The sequence below is a fragment of the Ptychodera flava genome, assembly GCF_041260155.1.
Source record: "Ptychodera flava strain L36383 chromosome 23 unlocalized genomic scaffold, AS_Pfla_20210202 Scaffold_24__1_contigs__length_23054250_pilon, whole genome shotgun sequence".
NCBI lineage: Eukaryota > Metazoa > Hemichordata > Enteropneusta > Ptychoderidae > Ptychodera > Ptychodera flava.
In genome coordinates this window covers 19,089,889-19,108,920 of record NW_027248278.1, presented here as the reverse complement: position 1 = coordinate 19,108,920, position 19,032 = coordinate 19,089,889, and the positions used below count along the sequence as shown (strand labels likewise).

Below are 19,032 nucleotides of genomic sequence, written 5' to 3'. Positions count from 1 at the left end.
TCAGTGCCGTCATGTCCGCCACCCTTGGTCTCCACACCAGCACTTTCACCTGGCTTACCAATCTGTTGTCGTCGATCTAAAGGTAACAACTTCACCTTTTCCAACCAAGAGTCCAACGGTTTCCCAGTATACCTCTTTAACTTTTCGTAATGAACCACCTTAGGTTTAAAACAGGGAGTTTTTTTGATCCTATACACCACATCCGAAATACTGCTTACAACCAGATATTGATCCTTGAACATCATTTTCAATTTAGGGGCATATCCTTTCTCCGCCGCTCATCCATAAGCTATAAAAAGTCACCAACTTTGAAACCTTTCTTAGCAACATTACGATCATAACTCAACTTCTGTCGCCTCGCCGTGACATTAAGCCGTTCACGCACTTGCTCGCGTGTCTCTTGGAACCTATCTCGTAAACTGATTAAAAATTCCATGGAAACATCTTCCACATTATCGGGAAACTCAGCCACTAACGTTGCTTCCAGGGGGAGTAAGTCTCCATCCCAAGCATCAGCATATTTGGCATCTCCCCCGTAGATGGATGAGGAGTACGCGAGTAAGCTGCAGTGGCCAGACTCAAATTATTATCTAAACCAGATTGACCCTCCTTGGTTGTCCATATAAGTCCGTATGTACGCACCCAAGGAATGATTAAAACGTTCAATCTGCCTGTCACTTTGAGGGTGACGAGGCGTGGTGTAAATCTTATGCGTCCAAACAAGACACACACTTCCTTAAAAACGTTCAACACAAAATTCCGTCCAATTCTTGGCAAGGGTAGAGGCCTCCTCCTTACGCACCGCATATGTCTCCACCCATTAGCTGAAATAATCTTGTACCACAACAACGTTACGATTTCCACTCTTGGACTCAGGGAATGGTCCCACCACATCCAGTGCTATACGCTCCATACGAGCCCCTACAGTGTAAATCTGCAACGGTGCACGCTTACTGACCTGAGAAGGCTTATTACGAGCACACACATCACACTGTCTTATATAAGCACGCACATCAACGCTCATACCGAACCAGTAGTACCCTCACCTGACTTTTGCTAAAGTCCAAGTCATATCAGAATGACCCTATAGCTTTGAATCATGGATCTCTGCTAGCAACGGTGTAACATACACCTTTGGCAATATCAATTGCCATCATACAGCTTTTCCGTCAGTAGTTTCATACAACTTGTATAGAATTCCATTGCGCATGCGCAGCTGTGCATACGACGCCCAGTATGTTTTAACCACTGGCGATTTGGATGAAATTTCCTCCAAGGAGGGCGCTCAAGGCCTGCATCAACATACTTCATAATGACTCCTATGTTTGAGTCAGCAAGCTGTTGACATCTAATCTCCTCCTTGGACCAGGGCCACACAAGGGACAAAACTTCATTACTATCCAAGCCAGTTACCTTCCTTTGCAACTTCTGGGAACTAACATCAGAGTGGACTTTCTGTCTCTTGAGACCACACACTCTACCTTTGTTTCCCTCTGAAACATCACTGACCAGCTCACATCCAGAATCTAAGCCCTCCAAACAATCACGGGTCACTCTACCAGGCGAATGATCTCTCTTATCATTGCCACCATGATCCCTACCACATTGTTTACATGCCCTAACAGGCATACGGCTAAGGGCGTCAGCATTCTGGTGTCGCTTACCAGCTCTATGCTCTATTTTGAAATCAAACTGCCCTAACACTTCCAGCCAGCGAGCTAGCTGCCCTTCCAAATTCTTGAATGACAACAGCCATGTCAACGAAGAATGGTCAGTGCGGACAACAAATGGTCTTCAGAGCAAATAGTGCTTAAAATGCTTGACATAAGTCATGACCGCCAACAATTCCCTGCAATTAACACAGTACTTACTAATGATAACTTTATCTTTGCTAAGACTAAAGGTTTTGTTGATTTAAGGTTGGTATGATGTCATATGACTATAATATTTTAGATTGAAACTCAAAATATGTAGATTCAGCTCATCTATCTGAGATAGCAAATGCTGTACTACCCTAAGTTTGTTGTGGTTGCCAATGTTTTGTAGCAATATTTACATCTTTGGAGCACGCTTTGAGATTAAATCAACCTGAGTTGGCCGATCTAACGATAGGTCTACTTTAGAAGTCAATTGTAGGTCATCAAACGCATTATTTTGAACAGCCAAGTCAGACTCAGACAGCATCGCCTATTTTTGAATTGTTGGTCAAATGTGCATATGATAGCACTGTTTCTGTACGTGTGGTGAACATATTTACAAATGACTCTTCAGAGACGCGCAGGTTTACGTCTCTTTTCTACCTTCCATTTTTGTATGACACTTTACCTTCAAAGTTTAAAGCCCCAGTATTTGTAACTTTTAACAATTTTTTTTCATGTTTTTGATTAAAATGACATCCTCAGTATGTGAAAGTAGACCATAATTAATACTGAATCGCATGGTTTGCATGCCCAGCCCGCCTCACGATTAACAGTAAAAGGAGTGAAAAATGACTTCTTGTCCGGACCAGAAGTCAGCTTTGTTGACACACGAAACGAAACGTAATCACACCACCGCGCATGCTCAACACATCTACGCAAGTTTTACTGTGGCGTCCGTAGAAACCATACACTCTTCGAAAAGGTCTGGTCCATCGAAACTGGAGACTCAGCTAAAAACGCGCGAAAGTTGGGTGAAATACCGGAAAGATATAAATATGTAAGTGTTTACAGATTGTTCCGACTATAATGAGCCGTGCAAACAAACGTCTTGAACAGCTAAACCACCGTCCCTCCTGGGTGGAGGGAGCTGTGATGCAAGGCACTGCACGTTGTGACCGATGGTACGGAGATCAAGTTTGCTGAATGAATTGAGAGAGAAAACATGAAAATATGAATAAAAATTCAACACTTCACCATTGTAATCATTGAACTAGTCGTTTCTTCCATTATGGAGTATAATGAAAATTTCGTTGAAAATAAATGACGGGACTGATTCTGCTACGTCTACTCAAACGAAGTTTTGTGTACGGCCAGGCTACGCTGCAGGCAACACAGCCTATCAACTTCGCATATCGTTGCCGTACGGCGTAATTGAAAACGCTCAGAAAGGAAAAATTATCTTGAATGCAGTACAAAAGTCTTACTTATTAAATTTAAAAGTATTTCAAAATAGTATCGAACGTAATGGGTATCTAATCCTCACGAGGAGTACAGTAGTACAACAAGTATCGGCTAGCTGCGACGCGATGGAGCTCCAAGCATTGTAAGCTTTGAAGTTCGAACACAAGAGAGATCCCGGCCTCACTGCAAAGTCGTCCCCTGCGCACCCGGCCCGACAGCAAACTAACCTCTTGGTTTGATTCTGTTGTTTTGTATATTTTTGTATAAAATTCATGATACATATCTGACTTTCACAACTGTACAATTTGCTCAGGACTGTGAGTTTGGCTGTAGTCTATAGACGATCGGAGGGAGCTAGGCAGGCCCCAAATTTGCATGGACAATGCCCGGGACAATTATACACGCAGCTTGATGAGAAAGTCATTCACATAAACCTAAATGAAGTGATCAATACAAAATTTTAAACATCACTGGTCCTGAAAATTTATGATCAACGGTTCTGACCTACGGATTTTACACTGCGACGTTGTTTTTTGTGTGTTTGGCCGGCTACTAGTCCTGTAAGGCTGTACTACATGGAGGTCGTAGACTGTAGAAGTGCAGCGGGGCCTGGCCGAGATTGGTGTGGGGCCTGCAGCAAGGTAAATTGACAGTGTCCATTGCAGAATGCCCGCGTGTTATCCTTTCTCGTTTGGGAGGAAATTTACCGCTGTATTCAGAATGCCTTTTTCACCAGTATAAAAGCTCAGTAACTGATGCATCAAGAGCCAAGAGTCTGTAAATTTCTTAGCAGTAGCTCCATTGTTTTTTTCTAAATTTTCGCTGAGATACAGCAGTGCGTATACTGGCCCCAATCGTTCTGACTCAGGCGTTCACAGCTGTTTAGGGAGCCGTCATTATTTACGATCTGGGGGTCGGAGGAATTACATTAGAAACTCCGAAATTCTGAGTCACACCCCAGCCAACCATGATGACTTTGAGTAACCCCCTCTCTAACAGAAAGTTTGGCTTACCTGAGCCCATGTAACAATATCTATATAAAGCTCACCTAATAAGCAGTCTCCGACCATATAGCATTGTTAAATTTGGATGGGTAGCATGTCATTATGGTATGGTTAAATGTCCAAATGGTTGTTGAACTCAAGTCAAATAAATATAAATTTCTATGATAATGTAAAGGATGAATTAACAACAGTTCAGTTTTGTCCTAGACCCTGTGCACTTATAGTGATATCTGTCGAGAACATTTCTCCATGACCCAGCCTTTCCTTCAACCCTGGTAACGACTGCAGAAAACTACTACGTGACATCATCATCACCACTGTTGATCCTCATCTTTAATGTCGCTGGTGCCATTGCGTACATGAACAACGATATCATTCTCATCGTCACTATCTTCTTTTTCATAATAAGTATTGCTAGCAGTAGCAGCTACTTGTAGTTTTTTTGCCGTGCTCCATCTAGTTGATATTTCTTTGTACTGTTAAAGTATTTATTTTCTTTTTATTTAATATGTATCAGAGTAAAATATATATAATCAACTAATCATTATGTCATTGAAGACAGAGTAAGACAAAGAAAAAACATTTTGAGCACCCCCTTAAAACTTTCAATTTTTGAATGACCCCCAGGTCGTAAATACTGACGGTTCCCTTACTTGCTGCCAAAGGCCATCGTGTTCACTGCATTCGACAGCCTACCATACACTGCCAAACTATGTTGCTTGGATTTCGCAATCACCTTCGCTAAAGCGACAATCAGCTGAAATTTATTACTTCAAGTTACTCAATTTTGATAGCTATTTGCCTACAGAAGTGAGCCAAGTGTATATAGTGTCGTCTTGATTTTACATCGGTACCCGGAGTTCTGAGTGACCAACTGCAGGGTGCGCATCGGTGCACTGCCGACTGCAGTTTGAATAATCCGTATATAACGCACACGGTACCAGAATAGAATGTCAGCCTCCTCTGCCAAAGTTCTGTATCCTCTGAAACACAGTAGCAGTACGTATTTGAACGGAGAAGAACAAAATAAAACCATTCGCAGGTCATTCAGCCGGCGACCATGGGCAGTGTGGCGTGGCATGGCAAGGCCCCAGGAATGTTGCAGGCTCGATGATGTCATCAGTATCGGCGTTCTCGATCACGTGCACAGCCTACAAGTTGTCAACAAACCCGCGCGGCAATCCAACTCGATCGGGCAATATTTAGTGTTTGTATGTCACTACAGGAGCACAAATTTGGCTTATTTCTTTACTGAACAACATTTCACGATGGATGTAAGAGAATAATATGTAATTTCGAACATGAAAAAAGGTTAAAAGTTACAAATACTGGGGCTTTAATTTACCATAAACAGTGAGTAGTAATGGTTAAAATGCTCGTGTGAGCTGCAATACATTGCAATACAATTGTGTGATCAAATTGAAAATGAAGATGTATTATCTGATGAATGGGAGAATTTACAGATTTAGTAGCGGATGTTTAAATGATTTCCGATACATAACTTGTTTTCATCGCCGTTTGGTATATATTGACCAAAACTTAACTTGTCTTGTTTCAAGTTAAAGATTAGATAATCTTTAAAATTTGACTTTCTTATTATATCAGTCATGAATAGAATTGTTGCGTCTTCACATTTCACATGATCAAGTATTAGAGTAGTCAAGTTCAAATAAATATGTAAGAATTCGACAATTACGTAACGGGTGTTGTCGATGATCATTGAGCAGACAGCCTAAATAAGGTGTCTTGTCCCAATAAATACCTGAATTTTACTTGTTCAGGTTTCTGAGGTACGTAAAATAAGGACAAAAGTCATGTAAGGTCACCCTAAAGTTTTGGATTAAAAATTTCGGGCTTTGACATCTGCCTAAAATCAAGATATATTATGTATAATGAATTGGACAGATTAATGATTAAACAGACAACCTCGTTTATATGCCAAATGACACTTCATACAACAACTGTACCCGTTGAAATATTGATAAGAGTGTCAGAGGTCACCAAGTGTCACCCGAAAGTCCAGGATTTCAATTCACTGCCGTACTGATCACTAACCACATAAAGAAAAATTGCGCCCCATTGATTAGCAAAGAATCAAATACGTTCATAATTAATGAGGTGGAGATGACTTTAAAACGGATGCCTAAATGTCTATTTTATTCACTCGAATATCTGTGTTGTACTAATTGTACTTTCTGATGTATGGAAAGAAGGACAAAAGTCATCCATGGTCGAAAAAGAGTGGTCTGTAATAATCTATATCCAACAGAAACCGAGCCTCTAGCCTTATAGTTGTTGTGATACGCTAAAAGTAGGTTACCGGTCTTCTGACGTCGTCCTTAACTTTTTAGATTTGTTTTCGCTAGAATCTTGTCAATAGCAAAGAAGAACTCATTTACTAGCTTTAAGTGGTTGTTGAGTTATGCAGAAATAGGTAAAAGTTGTCGAAGTTTCCATTAAATTGAAGGTAAGTTGTTGTGAGATTTCTGTCAATATACAATGGAAACCAATCCTCTTGCCTATTTGTTGGCTCAGGTACGTGAAAATAGCTCAAAGGTCGTTTAGGGCCGGTCTTTCATTGGAATTCAAGACAATATCTTCCAACTCTTGAATTACTAAGATAAGTAAATAAAGGTCATGGTCATCATCAATTAACAAGAAAATTGTGGGCAAATGTTGTCCTATCCCTGTCAATCCCCCCAGGCAAAACAAGCCCCCATCCCATGTGGTCGCTAAGAAACATGAAAGTAAATCAACAGTAACCTAGGTAATCCTAAATTTTCGGGACATTTATGGTTCCGTGGAATCCGCACTCTGCAAAACGTAGAGGTGGCGGGTTATATATTTACGTCTCTCCATTACCCTTTTTATTAATTATGCATTATTCTGTGAAAACACTTATACTTTATCTATGAATATGAACATTCTGGCGCAAGGCTTAGAGTATTTGTGCATCGAAAGGCATGTCTCATAATTCTTTACTCATTGAAACATTGTGATAAAAAAGGGTAAATGACGTAGCTGCACTTTGCGCACTTTCAAATAACTATCACACTGTCTCACACACTGTTCAGCCGGTACAGTAACCTTTTACTGATAACGTAACACGCATACAGTGGCCATGCTAGAACAATATTCAAAGAAACACTCTAGGCGATTTGTTAACGTTTCTGCTATGTTATGACCTTGCCTTAAGTGACCCAAACAAAATGTAAACACGGGCACCAGGTCTGACTTGCATTCATCAAGCGTCGCACCTGAATTGCAGGAACCAAATATATGACCTTTGGAAAGAGCGAGCACAAATACTGACCTTCGTAGAAACCTTGTCAGAATTATGTAAGATTTTGAAGATATATCTTTTGGGCATTTTGAAGACTATTCTACAAAGTTTTAGTCATCACCATGGGGGGAGAGCAAACAGCGCATCCATACACTCAGTGGCGCCACTACATTTAATCAGCATTAATTTGCTTATTTATTATTTATTCTCAAATGACCAAGTGTTTTGACCTCAATACGCCGCTATCTGATGGAGGCCCACATCAAATTTGCATATACAAAACACTTTGAGTTTATGCGAACCTGAAGTCGCGTCGGTCTGGGCTAACTCTGATTGAATCTCCGTGTTCACTAAGGTCAACTATGGGTCATCACAGGCGTTTAAGAGTCGCTGACGTCAGGACTCGGAGAGTTTCGAATAAATAATTATCTAACTGTGGTCTGATCGCATGATTATGGTATGTGAGATGCAAATACCTGGAGATTACCGTCCAGAAACACACAGTTTTGAGTCTCTTCCTTGCCATGTTGGTGAAAGTTAATCATGAGGAACAGATATTCGCAATCTGAGTGAGTAATTGTTTACATATTCATTCTAGAAAATTAGGTCATCAATTTGAAGGCTTATTAAAGAAATTGTGGGAGCTGCAGGGGACTGTTGTATGATCGAAGAGTGAGGAAATCTCATCGGGTGCATTGGTGAAATTGTTATGTTTTAGAGGAGTTAGCCATCTTGATACAGTGACATTTTTCATAGACTTTTGGTATATGGATAGAAACTGAATTCCTTTATCTCGTTCTTTCGACCTGGTATTTGATCCGGAGATAAAAGGCTATGCAGACAACAACATGAGACAGAATGTGATCAAAAACATACTATTAGTCAGCCGGCAGGTCCTCAAATTCGAAGGCGAGACCGTGCTCGATTTGTCGCAATGGCACACGATCAAGACATACAGAGATTTTTACAAACATAAGAAATCCAGAAAGAATATGACCCTTTGTCGCATCCTGGCCCTGAACCTTCGAAAGCTGAGAAGCGCCGTTGGCGATGCCAACGCCCAAGGTGATGAGGACAGCCGCTTGCATGGCATCTTGCATCTGGCACCCACTCATGAGTAGCCATGGCGCTGCATGCCACAGCACCCTCGATCCACATTGAGTGGAAAATTACCCTGACGCCAGTTGCGCATCTGATAGTCTCTGAGGACACCGCTGGTTGGGGTACTCCCTTATGAATATCCAGATCGAGCACGAAACTATCGAAGATGAGGGCTTTGCCCGAGACGTCACTGGCTACAATGGCAGCGGCGAGAGCTTCTTGTACAAGCATGTTCACCATTATGGCACAATGCCCTCCTTAGAAAGCAACACCATCATCAATGAGAATGTCAATGGCATTTCTGGAAAGAGGTCCTCTGATACTTTGCGGAGGGTGCTAAAGACCAGGTCCTCCTTCGTGAGATCGATTTCTTGAAGAATACGGTGTACCTGTTCGTGGACTTGAGAAGCTTCAAGCAAGAAATTTTAAATGGGTGTGATGAACATGAAGGATGCAGGTTGGATGCAGCTGTAAATGCGATGAAAAACACAGCTAAAGCAGATCACGATTACAGCCTCTGCATCGCTCTGGGCCAACACGCTATGCCAACACTAGACACAAGGTCCAAGGAAAATCATTGAAGTGGACGAGCAGGCCCTCCTGATCTGTTATCTATAGCTTGTCATCAAAACTAGTGAGACAGGGATACACAACAAAAAGACTCGTGAGGACTTTCAAAAAGTTCTACGGTCGATATGACGACATTGTGGCCGAATATGACACTTCGGTCACTCAAATGATTAGCGACAGCGTTCCCGTCTTTGACTTATTACAGTGATTCATATCCTGTATCATTTCTTACAATATTTAGAAAATTTTTGGACCAATCCTGACGGGTATAGCATGCTAGCAGGGTACGCTTACCCATTCCGGACACCTGGTACCACTACTAACTATCGGTGGTTCAGGATGATCCTACTTAATTTGTAAATTACAAATGTCCCATGGACCTGGTAATGTATTACCTTGAATGGAAATTATTATTTGACCAGTTCATTGTCTTATTGATACTGCTTATGTTGCTACCAAGCTTTAGAGCATCATGAGGGGGCTGCTGATGTCATAGACCACTTTATCGCAGATTTATTTGATGTTCTTCGTGCCTTTGCAATGCACAGAATAAAGTTCGTATTTACATTTTGACTTTTAAACATTTTTATTAAGCTCACAGAAATTATGTGTTTCCGTGCTATTATTTGGTCAGACTGGGAGAGTATGCCCATATCATTTTTTTCTAGCGAGAACACTGGCTAATTTAACCTATTAATGGCTTTACAATACAATTTAAGCTCTATTTTGAATGTATTCTACATATGTTACAGGGAGCATGCAAGTGAAGCTGTTTCAGGACAGGTGTGATGTGATTAAATATACTAGAGCAGGTGACCAGTCGAGGCTGGAGCAGCAGAATTTGTTTTCAAGTGTGACTTTTGCATTCGGTAATCCAAACAGAGGAGTATTACAGTTGTCCAACTTTTTTATTACAACAAAGGCAAGCAGTTCAAAAGGCATGTTTATTCAGCAAGCTATATATTGCATATTCATATATGTCCAATTTTCCTGACGTGCATGTGGATATTATGTGTTGTTAAAACTTAATTGTGTTGCCAAGTACGGTGCAGACATTTCAGGTTCATTCAAGTGAGTAAATTTCACAGGATTGAACTTGAATACATGAGTACCCCGGATTAAGAACGTAGAAGCCCCGAAGTCTTGCTTCTACCTCCATGGAGTTTCATATTGGAGTTTGCATGTGTTCATTGTGCAATCTCTATATATCGCAAAGTTTCTCCCTATTGTCGCCCATGATGGATTGTCTAGAACATTTTTGCAGTTGTGGAATGTTAACTCAAAACTTTCTTACTTTGATTACTTCCTTGAAACTATTACACCTAAATTGTGGAGAGGTTCTGAATAGGCTAGGTGTAAAACATGATGGTACCCATGCTCAACGTGTATGTTGGGTGTGGCTACACGGTACTGCCTGTCTATTCTCTATAGAAGTGACGCAGCCAATATTTATAGCTGAACACTTTAAATCCACAGCGGCTACCATCGTCTGATGTATCAGTTTACGTTTACCCCGTAGACCTCAAACCCCAACCCTGCTACTAAAAACCAACAAGACAAAAATAGTGCAGTGTAGTGTATGTAAAGCAAATGGTGCTATAACTTGCCGTAGCGTTGTCAGTTTTTATTTTGACGCAATAAGGGACTGGTCAGTTTCTTCAGCCTGGGGGGCCGGTGGATTCATGGGGGGGTCACCCTGTTTTTGACTTTGGTGATAGGGGGGGTCACCATGTTTTTGAAATGCCCAATAGGGGGGGTCAGTGTGTTTTTGAATTTTGACACAGGCTCATCATTGCCTAAAATGCTAGTGTCAGCCACAAATTTCATCATTCAGTTTTATTTTTCGGCGCGCCCTTCGGGCGCGTAACTTTAATAATCAGTCATATTTTTCAGCACGCCCAACTTTAACATATCAAGCATACATACATCAGAGATGTCTGTATGTTCAATATTTTTCAGCGTGCTCTTCAAGTTCATTACTTTAATATATCAGACATTTTTCAGCATGCCCTTCAGGTGCATGACTTTAATATACAAGGCATATATATCAGAGATATCAGGATGTTTCATATTTTTCGGCGCGCCCTTCGGGCGCCATACTTTAATAAATCAGAGATATCTTGATGTTTGCTCAGTGAAAGTGTACCATTATGAAATCTGCATTTCATATGAAAAGGATGACAAATTCCTGATACTTTTCGTTCTCTCTATGAGAATTCAGTATGAGAAAGCAACATGCACAAATACAATATATATATTGATACAATGACTTATTTTAGAGATAGAAAAATGTTGTGAACAAAATAACAGTTAAAGAAGGCAGTTTTTGTCATTATTAGCTGTGCTTTTATGGTTTCAATGTTACCAGAAAAGGTCCTCTCAGACACTGTATACATCAGAGTTGGCTAAAAAAGCTCTCTATGGCTCCTGAGGAGATTTAATAGGATGGTTGGCAAGTCTTAACACCCATCAAAATTTTAATTCACTGCTTTTTCCTCTTGATATTAATGATTGACATCCATTTCTGTACAACAGTTCAGGACACCTGGTTAAGCATAGAAAGGGTGAAATACATTCACAGCTCATTCAAAATACAGCTCATTCAAAATGTACTGTATTCAAACTTTAAGATTGACACTTTGAAATTCCTATCTTACAACTGACATGTCAACAATTTCATTAAAACATAGAATGACTATTTAAAATATAAATGTATGTAAAATGTAAAATATAATATATATATATTATATATTATATATATATATTATATATATATATATATATATATATATATATATATATATAATTTATGTCCACCTTTTCTTTTACCTATGTCGCGCGCCGGGGGGGGGGGGGTCACCCTGTTTTCGAAATTTGGAATAGGGGGGGTCACCCTGTTTTCAAAATTTGGAATAGGGGGGGGTCAGCCACTTTTTGACGTCGGCAAAAAATAATCCACCGGCCCCCCCAGGCCGAAGAAACTGACCAGTCCCTAAGTGACAAATAAGCGTTGTATTCGACAAAAAGTTCAAGTGCTTGCAACAGAAAAATTTCGAGAATATAAACAGATACATATAATAAAATTTGGCTTCCCCCCCATGATATTGTGTCAGTAAACGAAAGTCGGTGAGGTCACCAAATGTGGAGATTTATTGTGGATATAAATTTTTGAAATTAATCGCTGTAATATTTTTCCATAAGGTTGAACACTTAATTCAAATGCAGGGCAGAACAAACAAAACGACATGCAGAAATGCGCATTCCTGCCATTCCTAAATGCATTTATCGTCTAGACTGAGGTTTGCTACAAGTAGTTCTTTCATCATGTGACCTCTTGTGTACGTGCAAGCTTTGTTTGTCCTTTATGATATGACCTCCTGGGCATACCCGTTGCGTACACAGACACTTTAACATACCTTATGGAGTAGAACCATATATTGTTTGTGTTTAGTTCACTTGTCAACACTATGAAAGGAATAGTTGCTGTGGGTTTTACAGAAAAGCAGAAGTGTGATAGATTATCGTACAACTTGAATGTTATTTGCACATACTGGTGTTGTACATGTAGTAAATGTCATAATTCTATGCATTTTGTGAATCTAACTTGAACCTCAACAGCTGTCAATGATTGACGGTTGTATACTTGAACACATAAACTTGATGACATCAAGGTCTTATGTCAACCCTCCCTGTAACAATCCTACTGTTTTCAATGGCTTCATTACAATTCTAATGACCTTTTGTAGATGACAAAGTATAACCTTTATCCAGGTGCAGTTTCTGTTTAAATTCAAGGAGGAGACGAGGTCAGGTTGACCTGGAATAGGTACATGTGTACTTAATTCAACATTTTAGTAGAACAGTCAGGGACATTGTAAGGTCACAGACTCACATTGGTTCCACCAACGTTCTTATTATTTTCAAATAATTTTTTTCGCAGATCTAGAGTTCAAGTACATAACTGTCATTTTAGAAAATACGAAAATTCGACTTCAAGTCTGGTAAGTTCATGCCCTTGTTTTCAAGGCAAATAATCGGGGGAGGGGGTGAAGGGGAGGCATTCAGATACATTAGTTGTATTGAAAAAATAAACAAGGCAATTAACTCTTTTCTTTTGAATTTGAAGTTAATACAGGGACACCCATGCTATTGAATATAATAAATTTCTGACAATACTGTTTATAGGTATGTCATTCATAGCAGCTTAATAATTTACAATTTGAAAGGGCCAAGGTTGTATTTCTTGACATTTCTGTGATATCAAGAAAACATCGAATACTAGCATAAAGTCAATCAGTATACAAAATCACTAACGACTGTACGCAACTGCATAAGTGTCAGAAATTTCTCTGCTGCTAAATACAAGCAGATGATTTTGTTTGTGACCTCAGGACAAAATGGATTTTTCCTTTAAGATTTGCTTTTCTCTAATAAATGAAAATTGAATCTATGTAAGGGAAAAATGCTATCCTTATCTAGTGGTGCAATATTTAAATTATTAACTTTTTGTATACTCCATTATGTTGTGCTTGCTATGCAAACTGATGTGATTTCCAAACATATTTTATCTGAGAAAGCAATAATTTCAGCAATATTCGAGCATTTACTGATTAGAAATTCATGCTTAACACTCCTGTTTTCTGTGAAAGAATGCGTCAAGTGAAGTTTGTATCGTAATAGTTGGCAATAGATCAGACAGACAAGTCAACAGAGAAGTTAGAACAGAGAGAGCGACGCAGGTCAGTTATAAATCTATTCCTGGATTGCCAATGAGGTGGGAACAACAAATATATGAAAGTGGAGCCTTAAATGCGATCTAGTATAACACACAAAAACAGTTGCCCTAGCATATGAATGTAGAGTGTGAATTTTTGCTTGACTTTCATAATAGACCAAACCTTTTAACCCTTTGAGCGCTGTGATTTTTGCCACCAAAACTTTACTGCAACATTTTATCTAATTTTATGGATTTTTCTGTAATTTTATGGATAATTTTGGACCAAATGGCAATCACATATCTTTGGTTTCAGTTCTTTATCAAAATTTTGGCAAAAACTCTGAAAAAATTTGACTGAGGTACATTCTGTAAAGGCAACAAAAATTGACTTTGGCGCTCAAAGGGTTAAAATACAAGATTTATTTATCCACTGCCTCAAGGGTCAGGTTACCCTCACTGCATAAAAACCCTATAATACTTACTGTATTAATATGGATTTTTGCCTGTATTTTAGCTGAACAGTGCATATACAGATGAATACAGTCAAGAATCCATTTTTTGTATTCAGCAAGCCTGTATTCATGTGGATTCATGTGAATTCACGTGTATTATTCTATAATACATGCAACTCATTAATGTGAATTTATCTGAATTATTGGGTTTTCACGTAGTGCCTACATTGCTGACAACCCTCCTCAAGGAAACCCTTTCCAGTTTGTATCCAATGGTGTGTGTCCAGTAATCTTCATGTCCTGGGATGTAGAAAATGGCTGTCAAAAACAACTACCTGTCAGCTAAAATCCACTGGTTGTGAAAATTCAATTTAATCAGAATATTGTGTGTGTGACAGACAAGACATCCCTCTTATCCATTGATGGGTTATATGTAATAAATATTCTCGGTTATTTCCAAGTATGTTTCAAAATCTAGATTCTTGACAGAATTTTTGTAAGTTTCAGTTTTTGGAAAATATCATGGAAATATATACAATAAATAAATAAATATACTACTTCAACATTTCCAGTTTTAATCTATTAATGTCAAAGTGAGTAAAAGAAGTCCCTTGCAATATCTAACTGATTTTCATTTTCTTTCAATTTTCTATTTCTCGCAGCTTGCCCAAAGTTATGAACTTGAACTTTTAGAAACCAGTGCCAAAACCAATCACAATGTGGAACATGGATTCAGAGTACTAGCCAATCAGATGTTGATGAAAAATAAACAACGGGTGAGATATGTTATGGGCCATCTTTAGTGTTCCATATTTGGAGAATTCTGATGTAAATCTCAGGATATACTGAGATTCAAAGTTGAATCATAGCTATTAAAATTTGATGGATCAATTTAAGGCTGAAATTTTGCATCTTCGAAATTCCATTGTATTACAGTTACTCTTCTGCAACCGTGATTGTATGCTGTTTGACTGGAAATGTAACATTCATGTTCTGTTTTTGTGTTTGTAAAGACTGCCATCTTTGACAATAAGGGAATTTCAAACTGTTCTCAACATTATATTTTTTCTTTTAAATTTTCAGATAAATAGAAAGGACAATGTCCACCAGACAATACACGGCAGTGAACTCTACAACTCAGGGGACCAATCATCATTCACCAGTGGTTGCAGATGCTGAGAGTAGAGAAAACACAAACCAATAAACAAATATGGCTGAAATAGTACTTTTAATATACTATTTATTTTTAACTAAGAAAGCAGTGAAAAAATGTTTTGAAACAGTCTTCCATAATACACAGATGATTGTATCACCTTTCCATGAGTCACAGATCATGGAAAATACTCAGCCATCAGTCTTGATACAACATTGTATTTTTCTTCCAAATATTTTACAAGAGAAGATTGATCACTGTGACAGTAAAACACACCCAAGGCAAATGAAACCGTTGCATTGACTTCAAATCGCTATATGAATGAAGTTTTGAAGTGCAAAAAATTTATAACATTATCATTATTCTACCTCCCGGAACCAAAAAAATTTACTGGAATTGTGAACTAATTATACTCTTTTGAAAAACAAATACATTTCAAAACAAATCTAAATGTGAGTGACTATCATAAATATGCAAATTATCCACAGGATGATAGTGCATGTAACTTATGCAAATTTATGCACAGTAAAGAGACTGAGCCACACCTCTGTCCCCCCAGATGCAATGAGTTCATTTGTTATGCATGTGTTGTCATTGAACAAAGTATCACACTGTCACTAATCATATACCATCTGTCCTGTCCCCCACAGAATAAAACATCAAGCAAATTGTTGTCTGGTTTTCAAGTAGCTATTTTCCCATCAGATGTGCTTACAGAAAACCATGTATATAACGATCAGATGTAAAGTATTGTTTCTCAGGTTTGACAAACAAGTTGAGGCTAACTTCCAATTTTACAGCAGATTGGAAATGTAGATATCATAAGATATGATGAAGCCAAACTTTAATCATCTCCCAGTTCAGAGCAGTTCAGCGTATGAAACCCATTAAAATACCAGTAATCCAAAGAATAGTCTATGACTAAATTTATGTAAAGTTTTTCCAAAAATTAAGATGTAATGATAAGAGAACTACATAACGATGACATTTACGGTACCTTCTCACCCCTATTTCTTAATGTATAAATCCAAGCATCCTATTGAAAATAAATTTGCACTGGTCTTGTTGTGAAAGGGTGATTGATGTAAGCAAAGTTGCTGTAATATTAACCAAGCAGATGCATGTACATTCATATGTAAACAGAAATATTTATATTGAACTATTGGACATAAGATTTTATTCAGAATATATTTACTAATTACATTCATTTCTTTTTATTTTAAGTTTTAGAGTTCTATGGTATATCTCCTCAATCATTGACCTATTCACCTGCTTGTTTCAAGTAAACAGGTCCATATGCTATATTGATAACAATAAATCAGGGCAGACAATGGTCGTCAAGTCATCATTATGATAGGTATCTTTTGATTCTCTGTAATTTTCCATTTTCAGAGAAAATTATTTCAGTGTCCATGGTAACTATCACAGCATCGTACTAGTTTACAGTAAATGATTCGTAAGAGCCAAGTTTATGCATCAAACACAAAATTTTTTAAAGTTGCACAGGTACAGATTGATGTTTTCAACAAAAAATTGTCAGTGCCTTTTGATTTATTTGTTAATTTAATGCAAATACTGGTGATAATATCACAAAATATGTTGCCATAATATTTCTAACCCTACCTTGGTGCCACAAATGAGTGGCAATTATATGGGGAAACATTTTTCACCCCTGAACCAGCCAACAAGCATCAGTATGTAAAGTTAAGCATTATTTCTTTTGTCAAGTTAGAGATGTTTGTGTCATGTAAACGATACAAATCCACTGATTTGCTCTTCTGATTTTCAGTTTTCATAAATGCATTTATGCCGAGTGTATTAAGGTAAAACATTGCCTTGTAATCGAAAAATGTGCCTTGTAATTGAAAAGCTCAATCTATAAACCATGTCCCTTTTTAAGTCAAGAATCAAAATAAGGGGGTCACAATGCAACAGTTGATGCTTGAGAAATAAATGACTTCAGATACTTGAGAAATAAATATTTACGTACATTTGAAATTTAAATTTGCTGTGATCTCTGTGTTCACTCTATGGAGAAAAGTAAATTTTCACAAAATAAGCCGTTGGAAAGTTTTGCAAGCTGTAGACAAAATCAGTATTGAAAAGTTTGAGAACCTGAATATCTGTCCCCAAGGTCTATTCTATCTTAATAAGCATTGTTTTAACATGAATCATGTACGAGAATATTTGATGGAAATGCAGAATATTTTCAGACCTGACAATTATGCGTCAAATCTGCACAGATTTGACGCATAATTGTCAGGTCAGAAAATATTCTAGGGATAATTATGAAATTTCATAAAATGTCAGATTTTGAACTGTGACCTACTCTTGTTCACTTTCTCACTGACTTCTATACCATAGTGACTCAACAAGTTGATCTGAATATTGTCATTATGTCTTTATTGTGTACCTACTTTACAATTCTATGGAAAAATGCTATTTTATACAAAGCGTATGTGAAAATGTGTCCCAAGTGTACTACCTTCTATAAGTATCCATGATAAGAACTATTTGAACTCAAAACAAAAACAGGAAACTATTTGAATAGTAAAAACTTAAAGTCAATACTATCAGTCACCATCATGTTGTAAATACATTGAAACACCTCTTTTTGTCACATCTGTGATCAGTATACTTTTTCTGTTTGCACAGAAAATTTGCACCCAAATCTATGACTTGAAAAGAATTTTTCTGCGTGTTGAAAAAATTCTTTCAAAAAATGTGTTATTGCTATTTGTTACGCACCTCATCCAAACTCTGTTGTGATTCAATCACTTAGTATGTATTATTTTGAGGCTTATACATGCAAAGAGCAAGTTACCAGTCAGTAATTTCTAAAACTATTAACCAGTCAACAGTTTAAGAAAAATGTTGAACACGTAAAGAAGAATAAAGTGTTGTCTGCAACTGACATGAGAGATAATAGCTGAGGAACTTATTTATATTTCTGAGTGAAAATTGCATGAGGTGTGATACAAAACACATATTGACTGGGCATATTAAGGTGACAGTATATTTGCTTTCCTTCTATCCTGAGAGCGACCAAAGACAGTCTGTTAAGCTTAATCAGCCCGCGGCCTCGGGCAACAAATGTATGATGTTACGTTCATGGGCAGTCAGAATGCATATATTTTTGCCTTATAAATTATTTTAAAAAGTATCTTCTTTTAAAGGGACAGTAGATGCAGCTTCTGATGATATTTTCACCATTTTGTTAGCTCACATTTGGTTATACCAATGTGAGTTTATCGTATAAGCTGAAGTCGATGGCGTCTGTATGTATGTATGTATGTATGTATGTATGTATGTATGTATGTATGTATGTATGTATGTATGTATGTATGTATGTATGTATGTATGTATGTATGTATGTATGTATGTATGTATGTATGTACGTACGTACAGTATGTCCGTCAACATCAAAAACACGCAAACCGCTGCACATTTCAGCTTGGTATTTGGTGTGTGGATGCATCCTGGGCTATAGATGGGATTTTCTTTAAATGAAGTCTGCATTGCTAAAATTATGCAAATGAGCTTACAAAATGTGAAAATGGTCAAGAATTAATATCTCGAGAACCGCTGTTTTGATTGCTTTGAAAATTTGTGTGCAAGTACCTTAGGTGAACCTTATACAGTTTTATGAAT

At 37.9% G+C, this 19,032-nt stretch overlaps 1 protein-coding gene across 2 annotated transcripts in view; it reads left to right on the top strand.

Annotated features, from left to right (window-relative positions):
* Positions 1 to 15,672, top strand: part of LOC139125050 (ras-related protein Rab-13-like) — a 178,082-nt gene extending 162,410 nt beyond the window's left edge. Inside the window, exons 5-7 of one of the 2 annotated variants that reach the window (XM_070691163.1) lie at positions 13,709 to 13,798; positions 14,891 to 15,004; positions 15,312 to 15,672. In XM_070691163.1, coding sequence (XP_070547264.1) covers positions 13,709 to 13,798; positions 14,891 to 15,004; positions 15,312 to 15,407 — 300 coding nt within the window. In that variant the 3' untranslated portion in view covers positions 15,408 to 15,672. The remainder of the gene's footprint in view (positions 1 to 13,708; positions 13,799 to 14,890; positions 15,005 to 15,311) is intronic. The other variant, XM_070691161.1, reaches the window with a different exon arrangement.
* The last annotated feature ends 3,360 nt before the right edge of the window (positions 15,673 to 19,032 follow it).